Below are 16388 nucleotides of genomic sequence, written 5' to 3' on the forward strand. Positions count from 1 at the left end.
CATATGCTGATTTCTCAACAAATACTATTTGACTTAGCCTCTACTATTTTTCTGTTGCAAGGTCCAACACTCATTAAAAAATTATGAGATACCCAAAACTGCAAGAAGAAATAAACCACTGCCAAAACATAGGGAAGACAACAAAACACGGCCCAGAGATGACCCTGATGCTAAACCTTTCAGAAAGATATTTTACAACACCTACGATTCATAGGTTGAAAGACCTACTGGAAAAAGCAGATAACATACATGAGCATATGGGGAACTTCAGCACAAAAATAGAAACCACAGAACAAAAACATAAGGAAATCCTAAACGAAAAATATTAGAGATCAAAACATTAAAGAAAATCCTATAAGACAATACCAATGGTCTAATGAATGTATAAATGGAAACTCCAAGGAAAAGAGGGAGAAAACAAGGAATAAAATATATTTTAAAAGATAATAGCTAAGAACTTGTCAAAATAACCGAATGACATCAAATCACAGATCCAAAATGCTCAGAGAACCCTATAAGGACAAGGAGGATGAGAAAGATGAGGATGAGGATGAGGACGGAGGAGAAGCAGGAGGAGGAAGAGGAAGAGGAGGAGGATAAAGAAGACAAGGAAAAGGAGAAGGAAAGAAGAGGAGGGAGGAGGAAGAAAAAAGAGAAGGAAGAGGGAAGAAGAGAGAAGAAGAACAATAGGGAAGGAGGAGGAGGAGAAGGAATAAAGAGGAGATAAAAGAAAGAGGAGAAGGAGGTAGGGGGAGAAGGAAGTAAGAGGAGAAGAAAAAACGAGAGAAGAAATGAGAAGAAGGAAGGAAGAGGATAAGAAGGAGAAGAAGAAAAGGTGGAGGAAAAGGAGAAGGAAGAAAAATAGAAAGAAGGGAGGAAGAAGGGTGGGAAAAGAGTACAGGGGCAGAGGAGAAAGAAAGGAAGAAACAAAAAAAATCAAACTTAGATACATCACAGCCAAATTGTTGGAAAATAAAGAAAAGAAATATATGAAAGGCTGAGAGAGGAAAAAAAATACATCAACAAGAACAAGTAAGAATTACAACAGACTTTACATTGAAAATTATGCCTATCAGGAGACAATGGAGCAAGATCTTTAAAGTACTAAAAGAAACAGGAAACCCAGAATCCTACATCCAGAAAAAAATAACTTTCAAAAATGAAGGTGATTCACTGGAGGCTTAAAAAAGAAAAAAAAAAGTGAAATTTTCTGCTAGAACAGTCACTGAAGAGCAGCAGCCATAGTTCTGCATTACCCCATGCCCATGGGCCTCAACCAGGGCCCAAGGTGAACAAGAATATGAGCAAGCTGAGGCAGGGCTGCCACCCTGGACATCTCACCAAGCATACAAAGCTTGTGTAAGACAGCATCTGGGAGGTGTGTGGCTTCCCCCATAGAAGTGGCATGCCATGAAGCTGCTCAAAGTCTCCAAGGACAAGCGGGCCCTCAAGTTCATTAAGAAAAGGATGAAAACACACATTTGCACCAACAGGAAGCAAGAGGAGCTGAGGCAATATCCTGACTGCCATGAGAAAAGCAGCTACCAAGAAGGTCTGAGCCCCACCCCACTTTGTGTATAATAAAACCTATAAAGAAAAAAAAGAAAGTGAAATAAAGACTTTTTTGGCAAACAAAAGCTGAGAGAACGCACTGCCTACAGATCTGCTAAAATAAGTAATATTAAAGGAAGTCCTTCAAGCAAGGAAGGGGTATAATACCAGAAAGAAATTTGAATCTACACAAATAAATGAAGGATATTGAGAATAATCAAAATGAGAGTAAATATAAAAGGCATTTTCTGCTGATTTTAATCACTTAAAAAGATAACTGACTATATAAAGCAAAATTAGTAACAATGAATTGTACGGTTTAAAAAATATAGAAAACTAAAATGTATAGCCACAATAGGAGGTCAGAGAAACTTAGAGAAGTAACATATGTGACCACAGTAGAGGTCAAAGAAGAAAAAAAGTAAACAGAGTAAGTGGGGGGAAAAAAAGGCAACTAATAAAATGGTGTGTTTAAATACAACAACCTCAATAAGTTCAATAAGTGCAAATGGTCTAATCACCCTAACTAAAGGGTATCAAATTAAAGTTTGTCAAATTAAAATTTTAAAGAACAAGACCCAATTATATGCTTTCTAAAAGAAACCAATTTAAAGATAGGTTAAAAGTAAACACAGGAAAAAAAATATCCCATGCAAACACCAGTCAAAATAAAACTGGAGTAGCTATATTAATATCAAACAAAACAGATTTCAGAACGAGGAATAAAGGGAAATATCCAATAAAAGTGGTCAAGTCATCAAAGACACAACACTAACTGTATACGTATATAACAACAAAGTTTCAAAATGCATAAAACAAAAACTAATAAAACTATAAGAAGTAGAAATAGGAAAATCCAAACTTATAGTTGGAAACTTTAACACTGGACAAAACAAGTAATCATAACAGATATAGGGCCTGAAAGAAGAAATCAAGAGGGAAATCAGAACATATTTTGAGTTGAATGAAAGTAAAAACCCATACAGCGTGTATCCCAGATGTAAAAAAAAAAAAAAAAAGAGAGAGAAGAAAAACCCAACTTGTCAAAATGTGTAAGGTAGAGCTAAATCAGTGCTTAAAGAAAAATTCACAGCATTAAATGCTTATATTAGAAAAGAAAGTTCTCAGATGTATAGCCTAAGCTTGTACCTTACAAAATTAGAAAAGAACAAAAAATTAAAAACAAAAACAAGTGACGGATAAAATAAAGAGCAGAAATAAAAAAAAAACTAAAAATGGAAAAACAGAGAAAAATCAATGCAACTAAAACCTAATTGTTTGAAAAGACTTAAAATTTTATAAAATCCCTAGCTAAACTGAACAGAAGAAAAAGAGAAAAGAAATAAATGATCAATATCAGAAATGAAAGTGAGTATCATTACAGATTCTGCTACTGCTAAAAGAGTAAGGGAATGTTATTTAGATTCTGCCACTATTAAAAGAAAAAGGGAATGTTACAAACAATTTTATACTAGTAAATTCAACAACTTAGATGAAATAAACTAATTCTTTGAAAGACTAAAACTACCAAAGTTCATTCAAGCATAAGTAGCTAACCTAAGTAACCCTATTGATTTTTAAAATCTGAGTTTATAGTTAAAAAACCCTTTCCACAGAAAATTCTAAGCCCAAAAGCCTTCATTGGTAACTTCTACCAAATAATTAAGAAATACCAAGCAGGTGAGGCGGCTCACGCCTGTAATCCCAGCACATTGGGAAGCCAAGGCAGGCGGATCATTTGAGGTCAGGAGAGCAAGACCAGCCCGGCCAACATGGTGAAACCACTTCTTTACTAAAAATACAAAAAACCAGCCAGGCATGGTGGTGCACGCTCTAATACCAGCTACTTGGGAGGCTGAGGAGGGAGAATCGCTTGAACCCGGGAGGCGGAGGTTGCAGTAAGCTGAGACTGCACCACTGCACTCCAGCCTGGGTGACAGAGCAAGACTCTGTCTCAAAAAAAACAAACAAAAAAATCCTGTTTTTGCTGGTTTTAAATATTGCTTTTGCCACACTCATCAGAAGTCTTCTTATTGATAAATCAATATATTCAGTCCTTATCTTATTTGATCTCTCTGCAGCATCTGACTACCATCTAGTAGTCATTCTCTATTCCTTTTTGCAGGTAGTCTTTCCTCCTCTTTTTTACTGCACCTTGCATGCATCTTATCTACTATTCAAATCTTACCCATTACATTTCTGAAATATCTCTGGAGTCTTTCCCTTCCTCCTCTCTACCTTCACTGTCTCAGTTCAGACCCTCAATATCTCTTACCTAAACAACTCTGGTTGCCTCCTGACTGGCCTTCCTGCCTTTGGTTTCGCTCTGCTCAAATCCATGCTCCCCATTACTTCGAGTTATCTTTTGAAGAATGCAAACCAGATCAATTCACATTCATGTTCAAATCTTAAATGAGGGTTTCTTCAAACCTTCTCCTTCGCATAATAACAGTGACCTCAGCTTTTTCTGACTTTCCAGGTTCATCCTCATGCTCTCTAGGTTCTGGGACACTATAGTTTTGTTATATGGTTAAAATTCCTCACTCCCTGCACTTAAAGAACGATCAGCTCCCTAAGTGCAGAAACCAAGTCTCAGTCATCTTATTAAAATCAGTCATTTTAAGTGTCTGGCATTTAGTGAGTGTGATGATTAACTTTACATGTCAACTTGTCTGGGCCACAGTGCCCAGATATTTGGTCAAACATTATTCTGAGTGTTTCTGCAAGAGTGTTTTTGGGTGAGATTTACATTTAAAGTGGTGAACTCTGAGTAAAGCAGATCACCCTCCACAATGTGGGTAGTCCTCATCTAATCAGCTGAAGGGCCTGAACAGAACAAAATGCTGACCTCCCTGGGCAAGTGGGAATTCTCCAGTAGACTGTTTTTGGACTGAAATTTCAACTCTTTCCTGAGTCTCCATACCGTCAGCCTGTCCCATCAGATTTTACACTAGCCAAGCCTCCACAATCACATGGGCCAATTCCTTAATATATATACACAGACACACACATACATACACACAAACACATACACACACACACACACACACGTTGATGGTTCTGTTTCTTTGGAGAACCCTGACTTATACAGTGGTTATGCAAAAAATGTTTTTCAAATTAATGAAATTAATTAATGCTGGTTTTTTGTTGTGTTTGCTTTCACTTAATTTACAAATACGTGTCTGTGAGGAGATTTATTTTGACATATTTTTATAGATCACTCACCAGTTTTAAGTCAATATAAATGTGTTAAGTTAAAACAACATATATACAATATAAAAGACTACAGAAACTGGAACACATGTTAGGTTTCATGTTACAAATACTTTTAAAAGAAGAAAAAGTGTTGACTAGCCAGGTTATAAAAACAGAATTGAAATCTCTAGCAATAATACACAAAGATTTTTTAAAATCATTCAAAAGAATTGCCTAGAAAACAAAAAAGTACATCTAAGTGTCTTTATATATTTTTGTTTCTAATTCTAAACTTTTAAAATGTGTTCCTGTAGAAACTAAAAATATCTCTGAAACAGAATTCTTGTGTGAGAAGATGGCCTGGTCTAAAGCATATTACTTTTGATAAAAGTAATTAGTAAGCCTGTTTTATGAATGTTCACATAAATAAAATGTTTGATAGAAATAATGTCTACATATCCACAGATAACAAAATGATACTTAATACAAAATGGAAATAAGCCAATTTCTGCCAAGTTATCTGCCAAGTTCTGAATTCAGGGTTCTCTGCTTCCCTTGTAACAGATGTAGGTGTTAATGATGTCATTAACTGCTGCAGAAAAAATAGGGGACCATGAACACAGGTCTTGGCAGAAAATAAACACCCTATGAGTTCACCTTTAAATTTAAAGTAAATAGAAAAATTAGTTTATAGAGTGTCTGTCCAATATAGTTCCTGCCCTAAAGGGATAAGTTAGAATTTTTATTTCCAGTGTTTTCAGCTGTATTCCAAATATAAAGGCTAACAACCTGTGTTCTTAAAAGGCACAAATTAAGACTGTGTCTATATGGCAAAAACAACCAGTCAACAAGTTAAAAATGTTAAATTGGTATTACATAAAATATGTTCAACCATACAACAAACTTTTTGTATTTTCTAATCATAAGATTATAAATACTCATTAATATCTCATCTTACTCCATATGTTGTTTTGTGCTTGAATCATCTATCTTTGCATTGCCTCAGAAAAGTTAAAATTGACATTTACTTTAATACCAGTTAGGACCAAAATTTATTAATCACTTCGATATTATGAAGATAGGATACACACATGTAAACTTAACTCTTACCTTCTCAAGTTGATCCTGAAGATTAGTGGATGCTTTATAACCAAGTTGTAACAGCATTGCTTCTGCAGCATTTTTTTTGGCTATCTTTTTATTAGGTCCTGTTCCTGTAGCAACTTCATTGCCTACCTTCACCTGATAAGATTAAAGAAATAAATCAAAGAAATAAATTTATGATAAATTTAAACAGGAAGCCCTTACATCATAAAGCAATTCTACTCTCTAGCATTTGAAAACAAAGTTCAGTCCAAAATAAAAATGGCAACTAACATTTATGTAGTGTTGTACATGTACATGAAAAAAATTATGAAAAAATGGTCCTTAAAGTATCAATGGAGGATTATCTCAGGATGGTAGAATTTTATAGAATTTTTACTTCCATATACATTTATATGCTATTTGATTTTTTTAAACACTAAATTTATATTATTTATATAAGCAGAAAAAAATTTACATTTTAACAGCATTCGTGTTGGTTATGACTACATTTTAGCATTCTTATATTTCAATTAATAAACTGAAAAGGCTAAAATTCATATTGGTGCCATTTAAAATAATGGTCAAATTGCAACATTATGTAAACATTCAAGTTTACAAAGATTTATATTAAATAGTTCCTGAAGAGAATTAATATACAAGTGTTGCTACAACATTATGATTAAAAACAAAGGCTTCTGGCCAGGCGCAGTGGCTCACACCTGTAATCCCACTTTGGGAGGCCAAGGCAGGAGGATCACAAGGTCAGGAGTTTGAGACCAGCCTGGCCAATATGGTGAAACCCCGTCTCTACTAAAAATACAAAAATTAGCCGGGTGTGATAGAACGCACCTATAGTCCTAGCTACTCAGGAGGCTGAGGCAAGAGAATCGCTTGAACCCAGTAAGTGGAGGTTGCAGTGAGCCACGATTGCACCACTGCATTCCAGCCTGGGGCCACAGAGCGATACTCCGTCTTAAAAAAATAAAAAAGGCTTCCAAGTCAGATTGAGATATGAAACTCAGCTCTATTATTTCCTAGCTGTATGAACTGGTACAAATTATTTAATAACTCTAAGCCTCAGGTTTTTCATCAGTAAAGCCGGGGTAATACCAACTACTGCACAATGTTGCTTTGAAAATTAAACAAGATAATGTATGTAAACCACAGCATTTAATCTATCATAATTGCTCAAAAAAAAAGATTTTTATCATTAGAACTATTCTACAGTTATCTTCTGTGAGCAATTTATACATGTACTTAAATACACATCAACCATACAACCATAAAAAGTAAAGTAGATAGCAAAAAAGGATAGAATTACAAGGAGAAACAGAAAATACACAACTATAGTTGAATTTCTTTTTACACAATGGTCTCAGTAAGTGATTGAAGAAATAGTTAAATAGTTAATCACAACTTTGGAAATTAAACAATGTAATTCTGGTCGGGTGTGGTGGCTTATACCTATAATCCCAACACTAGGAGGATTGTTTGAGGCCAGGAATTTGAGATCAGCCTGGGCAATACAGTGAGATCCCATTTTTAATTAAAAAAAATTTTAATTAGCTAGGCATGATGGTGCATGGCTGTAGTCCCAGCTACTTGGGAGGCTGAGGTGGGAAGACTGCTTGAGCCCAGGAGTTCAGGGCTGCAGTGAACTGTGATCATATCACCACACTGCACCCTGGGCAACAGAGCAAGACCACATCTCTAAAAAAATTAAAATTAAAAATTAAAAATTTTATAAACAATGTAATTCCAAATTACCTATGGGCAAAAGAAGAAATTCCAGTGAAAACTAGAATATATTTTAAATAATCCATGGAAATACATCAAAACTTGGACACAGCAAAAGCAGGGTCTAGAAGAAAATGCATAGCCGTTAACAGCTTACAGGAGGGCAAAAAAGTAATGAGCTAAACATCCACTTCAAGAAGTCCCAAACATATCAGCAAAACAAACCCAGAGAAAATAGAAGAATAAAAAGCAAAAAGTAAGGAAATACAAAACAAAGTACAATAAAGTTAGAAAAGCCAAAAGTTGGTTCTCTAATAAGACTAATAAAACGATAAACCAAAAGTCAGACTGATCAAGAAAAAAAATACGAGTTCTTCTCTGAGATGGGTATTTTTAAAAAAGAAAAGAGGAGAAGACACAAATAAGAAATGAAATAATTAAAAAGGGAGATTACCATCACTTCTGCAGCATTACAAAATAATAAGGATTACTGAGGCCGGGTGGAGTAGCTAGCTACCTGTAATCTCAGCACTTTGGGAGGCCAAGGCAGGTGGATCACTTGAGGTCAGGAGTTCGAGGCCAGGTTGGCCAACATGGTGAAACCCTGTCTTACTAAAAATACAAAAATTAGCCAGGCATGACAGCAGGTGCCTGTAATCCCAGCTACTTAGAAGGCTGATGCAGGAGAATTGCCTGGACCCAGGAGAAAGAGGCTGCAGTGAGCCGAGATCATGCTACTGCACTCCAGTCTGGGCGACAGAGTGAGACTCTGTCTCAAAAAAAAAAAAGGAATACTGAGAACAATTTTATGCTAATATTTAAAAACATATTTAGATACAATGGAAAAATTCCTAGACAATACAAATTACCAAACTGCCACAGAACAAGCCTAAAGAATATGACTAAAACTACTAATGAAATTAAAACCATAATTAAAAACTTCGCAAAAACAAAACTCTTGAGATCTTCTCCATAAAGTTCTACTCAATATTTAAGGAAGAATTATGCTATTCTTCTCATCCAAATTCATCCATAAAACAGAAAATGAGAAATCAGTCCCCAATTATTTTATGAGCTCTCATTTTGATTCCAAATCCCAACAAGAACAGTATAAGAAAGAAAATTTACAGAAGAGTTTCACTCATGAACATAGATGCAAAAGTTTTAAACAGTATAATGAATAAAGCAATATACAAAAAGAAAAAGATTCATGACAAAGTTAGGTCTATTGCAGGAATGCAAGTTTGGTTTAACATTTGAAATTCAAACTAGAAATCGACATTTATTCCTAATGAAAATTATTAGCAAACTAGGAAAAGAAGAAAACTTTTTTTTTTTTTTTTTTTTTTTTTTGAGACAGAGTCTTGCTCTGTCGCCCAGGTTGGAGTGCAGTGGCGCGATCTCGGCTCACTGCAAGCTCTGCCTCCCAGGTTTGCGCCATTCTCCTGCCTCAGCCTCCTGAGTAGCTGGGACTATGGGTGCCCGCCACCACACCCAGCTAATTTTTTGTATTTACAGTAGAGACGGGGTTTCACCGTGTTAGCCAGGATGGTTTCGATTCCTGACCTCGTGATCTGCCCATCTCGGCCTCCCAAAGTGCTGGGATTACAGGCGTGAGCCACGCCCAGTAGAAGAAAACTTTTTTAATATGATAAAGGGCATTTTACAAAACACCTACAGCAAACCTCAGGAAACACTGTACTCAATGTTGAATGAAACTAACTAGAAACAAGACAAGGATGCTCCCTATTATTACTACTGTTTAACAGTTTACACAAATCCTAGACAGAGAAATTAGGCAAGAAAAAGTAAAAAAAGAAGCAGAAGGGAACTCACTATTTATAGATGTGATTTCATATATAAGGAATCTAAGAAACTCCACGGATGAATTATAAGAATTGATTAGACTGTAATAAGCTCAGTATGAAAAAGAGGACTGCATTTCTACATTTCATCAACATTCAAGTAGAAGATGAAAAATATTAAAAAGATAACATTTACATTAAATGAAAATCAAATACCTAGGATGTGCAAATCTTCTACATAGAAAACAAAGTCTTATTGAGAAACTTTAAGAAAAATCTAATAAATAGAGCAAAATGCCATGTTCATGGATTGAAGACAATACTAATGTAATAGTATCAGTTCTCTTCAAATTGACCTAAACTCAATTAATTGAACTCAATGAAAACTCAATCAAAATTCCATATATCTTTTTACAATAACTTGAACAAGATGATTCCAAAATTTACATGGAAATGTAAAGTGCTAAGAACAGCCAAAATCTTTTTGAGGAAGAGCAAGGTGGGGAATACTTATTTGTCTGGATATCTAGACTTATTATGAAGTTAATATAAAGAAAAAATTTAAATTTGACTGCACTAAAAATTACTCTTGTTCTTCTAAAAGCACTATTTAGAAAGGAAAGTGACAACACAAGAGAAGGTATTTAAAATGCCATATAACTGCAAAGGGCTCGCATCCAGAATATATAGAAGGTTCCCATATATCAGTTTTTTTAAAAAACGAGCAGAAAAATGAGCAGAAAAGTGAATGGGCAATCCATATCTGAAAAGTTGAATTGTTTTACCAGTTATCATTTTGTTTAAAAAAAAAATTAGAAAGTTTCAATAATAGTTTCATGCCACTTTAATACATTTCACAATGACAACAAAATTCAGTTTTCAGCTATACAGCGTGATACTCTAACCATACTTTTCTCTTTTGTCTCTTGTGTAAAATCATAATATTGGCTGTTTCATCTGTCCCAGAACATACAGATTCCCATTTGGTATCCACACTTGAGTACTGCTCATCATTTATTCTTACATCCTTATTTACAGTTTTTATTTGTGTTATTATTTCCAACAGTACTTTTAAGCTTCAGTGAACCACCCAATTTTAAGGAACTGGGAGAATATACAACAAAATGGTAACAAAATACAAACTTAAACATAAACAATGTGCAAATGATATAAAAAAGGAGTTGTACTCTCTTTTAACAGAGTTTCAGTAAAGACAAACTAAATGACAGTTCATATAGCATATGAAACACTGAAAACATATTCATTACAGAATTTCTGTAACAACTATCACAAATTGTATAGTTTAAACCTGTGAAATACTTTTTAAATATTTCATTGCCTTTTCTTCTGAAACTGGAAACCACCACATCATGACAAATCAGAAGTAGTCTTTGGACCTCACTCTGAGAAGGACAAATCTAGTACAGTCAGACCAGGTATTCAGAGCCAGATGAATACACACCACCTGCCGTAACAGTGTCTGCCTCAACATGGCAGGCCCTAGGGATAATCTACTCAAACCCCTGGCTAGAGTTACCTCTGCTCCCTGTTATTTTTTCCAATGCTTGGTTTGTTCCCCCAGCTTCATCAGTCCCTATGTTGTTGCTGGAATCCTTGTTAGTTAAAAGATTAGGCCAGTTATGTCAGAAGCTTCCTCTACTGCTCTGAGGCCTGGTCTTGGACTTGTCAGCTGTAATGCTGTTCCCATTCCTGTATTCCATCTGGCCTATTCTGATACCTTCAAAACTTACTTCTTCTAAAACAAGTGCTTCCCAGATTCATTTACCCATTCACCCAGCCCTTGCCTCATGCAAATTTTAATAATCACATGGTTGTATAGTTTGTAAGCAGTTATTCTAGAGTAATTTGTTAATATAAAAAGACTACATTGCCAAAGGACTTTCATTCCCTGCTAATAAACACAATGGTCACTCAAAACATCACTTTATTATAAAAGTTAAGTAAGTATATAAATTTCACAAGTCATCTTCCTTGAGAGGTCACAAATTTTATAACTATTGTAAATAGGTCTCTACATTTAAATGTTAATTTCTATCGGTAAAGAAGCTCAATTATTTTACCATGCAGTAAATTTAAGACTGTCAAATGTTTGTCTTTAAATTTAACAGCTCATTCACATGAATCAAATCCTCAAAAACCTAAGAAACTAAAAACTTCTGAAATAGGATTTACCTAAAACTTAATTTTTATTTATTTTTTAACAACCTGGTGATCTCTATCACAGGCTGAAAAGTTAGTATACAGTGTGCTGATATGCAATTTGGTTTAGTTATCATTATTTTGTTTGAAAGATTAAAATGCTCCTCACCAAAAAAATGAAAAGCTTTAAGATATCTGCTTTGGAATAAAATACCCAAATAATATCATCGGAGATTTTCTTTTGTTTATCTAGTAATCAACATAAGTTGCATCCATTTTATAATATACAGACTTTTTCTTTGGTAATAGATAAAAATGAGCATCTCATCTCTAGAAACAAATGATAACATTGCCTAAGTAGTTTATACAAAAGCCGTTACTTTGATAAAACTGCTGCAATACTGTAATGAATCCACTGGGGCTTCCAGAAGGGGAAAAAACAATATGAATTCAGTGCAAAAACATTTAAAAGCACAGCCAAATGTCCCCATTTGACTAGAATGTTTATGAATACCCATAAAATGGAAGCTGGCCTAAGATATGCTAAATTCCTCTTTCAAAAGGGGTACCAAATATACTCTGTAGAAAAGGATTTGTTTAATAAAGCCAAAGCCAGTTTATATTCCCAATACATGTCTAAAATTCAGGCGATTTTTTTCTTCAAGCTTTGGCATTCAAAGTATATGTTCCAGAATTCTTCAAAGTTAAGTATGTCAAGGAAAAAAATAGTGAACATATTTTACCAGTGATAATAATAAAACAATCATGTGCTGGATCCTAATAACATCTTGACAATAATGTGATTACTAATCACAGAATTCCCCTCTTTTTGGATATCTGGGTTCCCAGGAGTGACTTATCTATGACTACATTATAAGTTAACATCTCCAACAAAAGCCATACAGGCAGAAAGGCAGGCAGCAAATATCTATCAAATGTTTATTAAGGTCCTACTATTTACAAACCACTGTATTGGGTATTGTAAGATAAAGAAACATGGAGATTATAAATCGGGAGGAAAGGCACAACTTAGCTATACACTGAAAGTTAATCAATATGAGACACTGTATTTGAGTGCCAAAATGTCTATCTACCACATGGTCAGCACTTAATATTTGTTGATTTTATCTAAGTTACATAAAATGTGAGATCCTTGGATTTGACTAAAAAGTTTCTTTGACTAACCAATTATTTAAAAAACAGTTTGGGACTAAGCACAGTGGCTCACACCTGTCATCCTAACACTTTAAGAGGCTGAAGCAGGAGGATCACTTGAAGCCAGGAGTTTAAGACTAGCCTGGGCTACATAGTTAAGACCCTGTCTCTATAAACAGCAACAATAAAACAACATTTAATTAGCTGGCCATGGTGGTGTATGCCTGTAATCCTAAACTACTCAGGAGGCTGAAAAGGGAGGATCTCTTGAGCCCAGGAGATCAAGGCTGCAGTGAGCCATGATCATGCCACTGTACTCCAGCCTGGCTGACAGAACAAGACCCTGTTGCCCCACCAAAAAATAAAACAAAAAATTAAAAAACAGCTTGGGGAAAATAATAATTTAAATATTGACTGGGTATTAGATGATTCTAATGAATCATGTCTAATGTAAGAAAAGCTCTCATATTTCTTAGAAATATACACTGAATATGTAAGGCTGAAATGACATGTAGTTAGAAATTATCTTTGAAATACTTCAGGAAAAGAAGAGAGAAAGGAAGAAAGAGAGAGAGAAGAGAAAAATTAATAGCTGAATCAAGTGTGGCAAAAATCTTAATAACTGTTGTGTTTGAGTGATGGGCATATTAATGGTCCATTACTATTCTCTCCCCACCTTTGGATATGTTTGAAATTGTAATAAAAAAGTAAAAGAAAAATTTCTTAAGACTGGAGTTTGAGCTGGCAAATGAAGATGAATAGGTAGGGGTTGAAAAGGAGAGCATTTTAGGCATTCTACCTCATTCCTAACCCATCTGCCAATACACTAGCAGCCATTCCTCGATTTTCTTGGCTACACAATGCAGCGGTCAGGTCTCAGCAATTCTGAGTGCCTCAGCCCCCACCACGGTTAGCTAGCCTGTTTACTCTCTTTTTCTAACTTTCCTGACAGCCCACAAGCTCAGGATTTTGGCCCTGATCCATCTACTACATCCATCCTTCTAAATTTTGTTTCTAATTCCATGTGTCTCCAATTCCCAGTAGTTAATAAGACTCCGGCTACAAAATGTAACACAAAAAGTTAACAGATAGGCATTAAATGATAAACTCTATGGTAAATAACCTGTGTGAACTCAGAGTCCCTTGGAAAACTCATGTTGTCTATTGTAACATGTCCTTGACACTTGAATGTTTCTACCAAGTTGGTAGGGAGCCTGGACAGAATGAATGCTTTAACTGGAAACAGTTTTACTTTCTGCTATTAAGTCCTAGTTTGCCTTTTGCCCAAATGTCTATTCCATCCTGGGGATTTCTACATCTTTTCAATAGTTTTAAAAGGTTAGAAATACCTGCATCACAAATTCTCGACGTCGAGGCATTCCTCTTTCTGAAAGCAAAACATAATCCGGCTCCTTTTCCTTTTTGGCCTGTTGAATTTGTGCCAGGCGGCTAATAGGGTTCATCCCTTGGCCATATTCTGGTCCGGCCTAAAAATTAATTTAAGAAAAAGTTTTAAAATATGCTTGTGAAACTTGTTATTGAATCCTTAAAGAAACAGTGCTTCTTCCCTCCACCCCCACACCCCAAAACTGTGACTAGAAAAGATAAATGAGTCATTTATGAATATTTATAAAGGAAAATCATAAAATAGACCTGTAACCAAGGCTTCTTTGGGACTTGGGGCTTAGATGTATTAATGGCAAGCTGGGTCAACTATGCTTTTTAAATTGGGCAAACTCTTCAGTATACCAGAGGTACTTCACAACTTCTGTTCATCAAGAAACATCAAAAAGAACGTAAGAAGACCAACCACGAACTGGGAGGAATCTCTGCAACACATATCATTTTATTTTATTTATTTTTTTGAGACAGAGTTTCACTCTGTCACCCAGGCTGGAGTGCGGTAGTGCAATTTCAGCTCACCGTAACCTCCACCTGCTGGGTTCAAGTGATTCTCATGCCTCAGCCTCCCAAATAGCTGGGACTACAGGCGCGCCCACACCATGCCCGGCTAATTTTTATATTTTTAATAGAGATGGGGTTTCATCATGTTGGCCAAGCTGGTCTTGAACTCCTGATCTCAGGTGATCCCACTGGCCTCGGCCTCCCAAAGTGCTGGGATTACAGGTGTGAGCCACAGCACCCAGCCACAACACACATAATTTTAAAAAGACATATCCAGTATCCAAAACATATTTTTTAAGACACCTAAAAAGTATTAAGAAAAAGAGAATACAAAAGGGAAATGGGCAACAGAGATAAATACTTCACATAAGGAAAAACTCAATATTTGAAATGATAACTAACCTCTAGGACACAGAAAATACATATTAAAATCCTCAGTGAGTTACTATTTCACATCCACCAAATTAGCAAAAATTAAGAAGTCTAACAGCCCCAAGTGGTGAGAATGGGGAGTAACAGAAACTCTTATAAAACACTGGGAGTACTATAAATCGGAAAACAACCTGGCAATGTCTAGTAAAGCCTGAGATGGTACATCCTATCCCAACTAGCCTATTCCTAGGCACATACATACCCTAGAAAACCGTAACCCATGCATACTAGCTCATATGTACAGGAATATCCACAGATGCATTATTTGAAATAGGAAAAAAAAAAACTAGAATATTCAGCAATAAAAGAACAGATAAATTACAGCATGTTCATATAATGGAATGGTATATAGCAGTGAAAATGAATTAATTATTGCTACATGCATCAAGATGAATTTCAGAAAGAATTGTAAGTAAAAAAGGCAAGCTACAGAATAATATATATATAGTATATTTTATGTAAAGCCCGCTAAAACTACAAAATACTGCTGAAATTAAGATCTAAATAGTCAATACATCATGTTCATCCATAGAAGACTCAACAATAAGATGTCAATTCTCCTCAAAATCCCAGTAGGCTTTTTTCCTTCTTTTTTTTTGAGACAGAGTCTCACTGTTGCCTAGGCTGGAGTGCAGTGGCACGATCTCAGCTAACAGCAACCTCTGTCTCCTAGGTTCAAGCGATTCTCCTGCTTCAGCTTCCCGAGTAGCTGGGACTACAGGAGCACGCCACCACGCCTGGTTAATCTTTGTATTTTTAGTAGAGACACGGTTTCACCATGTTGGCCAGGCTGGTCTCAAACTCATGACCTCAAGTGATCCTCCCACCTCGGCCTCCCAAAGTGCTCTGATTATAGGCATGAGCCACCGCACTTGGCCCCCAGTTGGCTTTTTAAAATTTAATGTGTAAGCTGATACTAAAATTCATATGGAAATGCAAAGGACAAAGAACCAAAACTTTGGAGGAAAAAAAAAAGACTCAGACTACCTAATTTCAAGATTATAAAACTATGGCATTCAAGACAGTGTGTGTAGTATTGGTATAAAGATAGACAAAGGGACCAATGAAACAGAATAAGTGCCCAGACACAGATACACACACACACACACACACACACACACGGTCACGATTTTCAACAAAGGTACAAAAGGAATTCAGTGGGGTAGTCTTTTCAGCCGATAGTCTTGGGACAATTGGCTATTCATATGTAAAAAGAAAAAGAAAAAAAAATCTTCATGCCAAACCTCATATCATTTATAAAAATAATTAACTCAAAATGCCTCATAGACATAAATGTAATTTCTAAAACTATAAGACTTCCAGAAGAAAAATTTTTGTAACTTGGTTAGGTAACAATTTCTT

General features: G+C 35.5%; 1 protein-coding gene across 13 annotated transcripts in view; it reads right to left on the minus strand.

Moving 5' to 3' along the window:
• Window positions 1-16388, minus strand: part of STAU2 (staufen double-stranded RNA binding protein 2) — a 337228-nt gene that overhangs the window by 168128 nt on the left and 152712 nt on the right. For all 13 annotated transcript variants that reach the window (XM_032759847.2, XM_058444329.1, XM_032759849.2 and 10 more), the window contains 2 exons: window positions 14039-14176; window positions 5857-5988 (listed from right to left, as the gene is read on the minus strand). In XM_032759847.2, the coding sequence (XP_032615738.1) occupies window positions 5857-5988; window positions 14039-14176 (270 nt within the window). The remainder of the gene's footprint in view (window positions 1-5856; window positions 5989-14038; window positions 14177-16388) is intronic.

Source organism: Hylobates moloch, unplaced genomic scaffold (genome assembly GCF_009828535.3).
Source record: "Hylobates moloch isolate HMO894 unplaced genomic scaffold, HMol_V3 SCAFFOLD_9, whole genome shotgun sequence".
In the NCBI taxonomy this organism is placed as follows: domain Eukaryota; kingdom Metazoa; phylum Chordata; class Mammalia; order Primates; family Hylobatidae; genus Hylobates; species Hylobates moloch.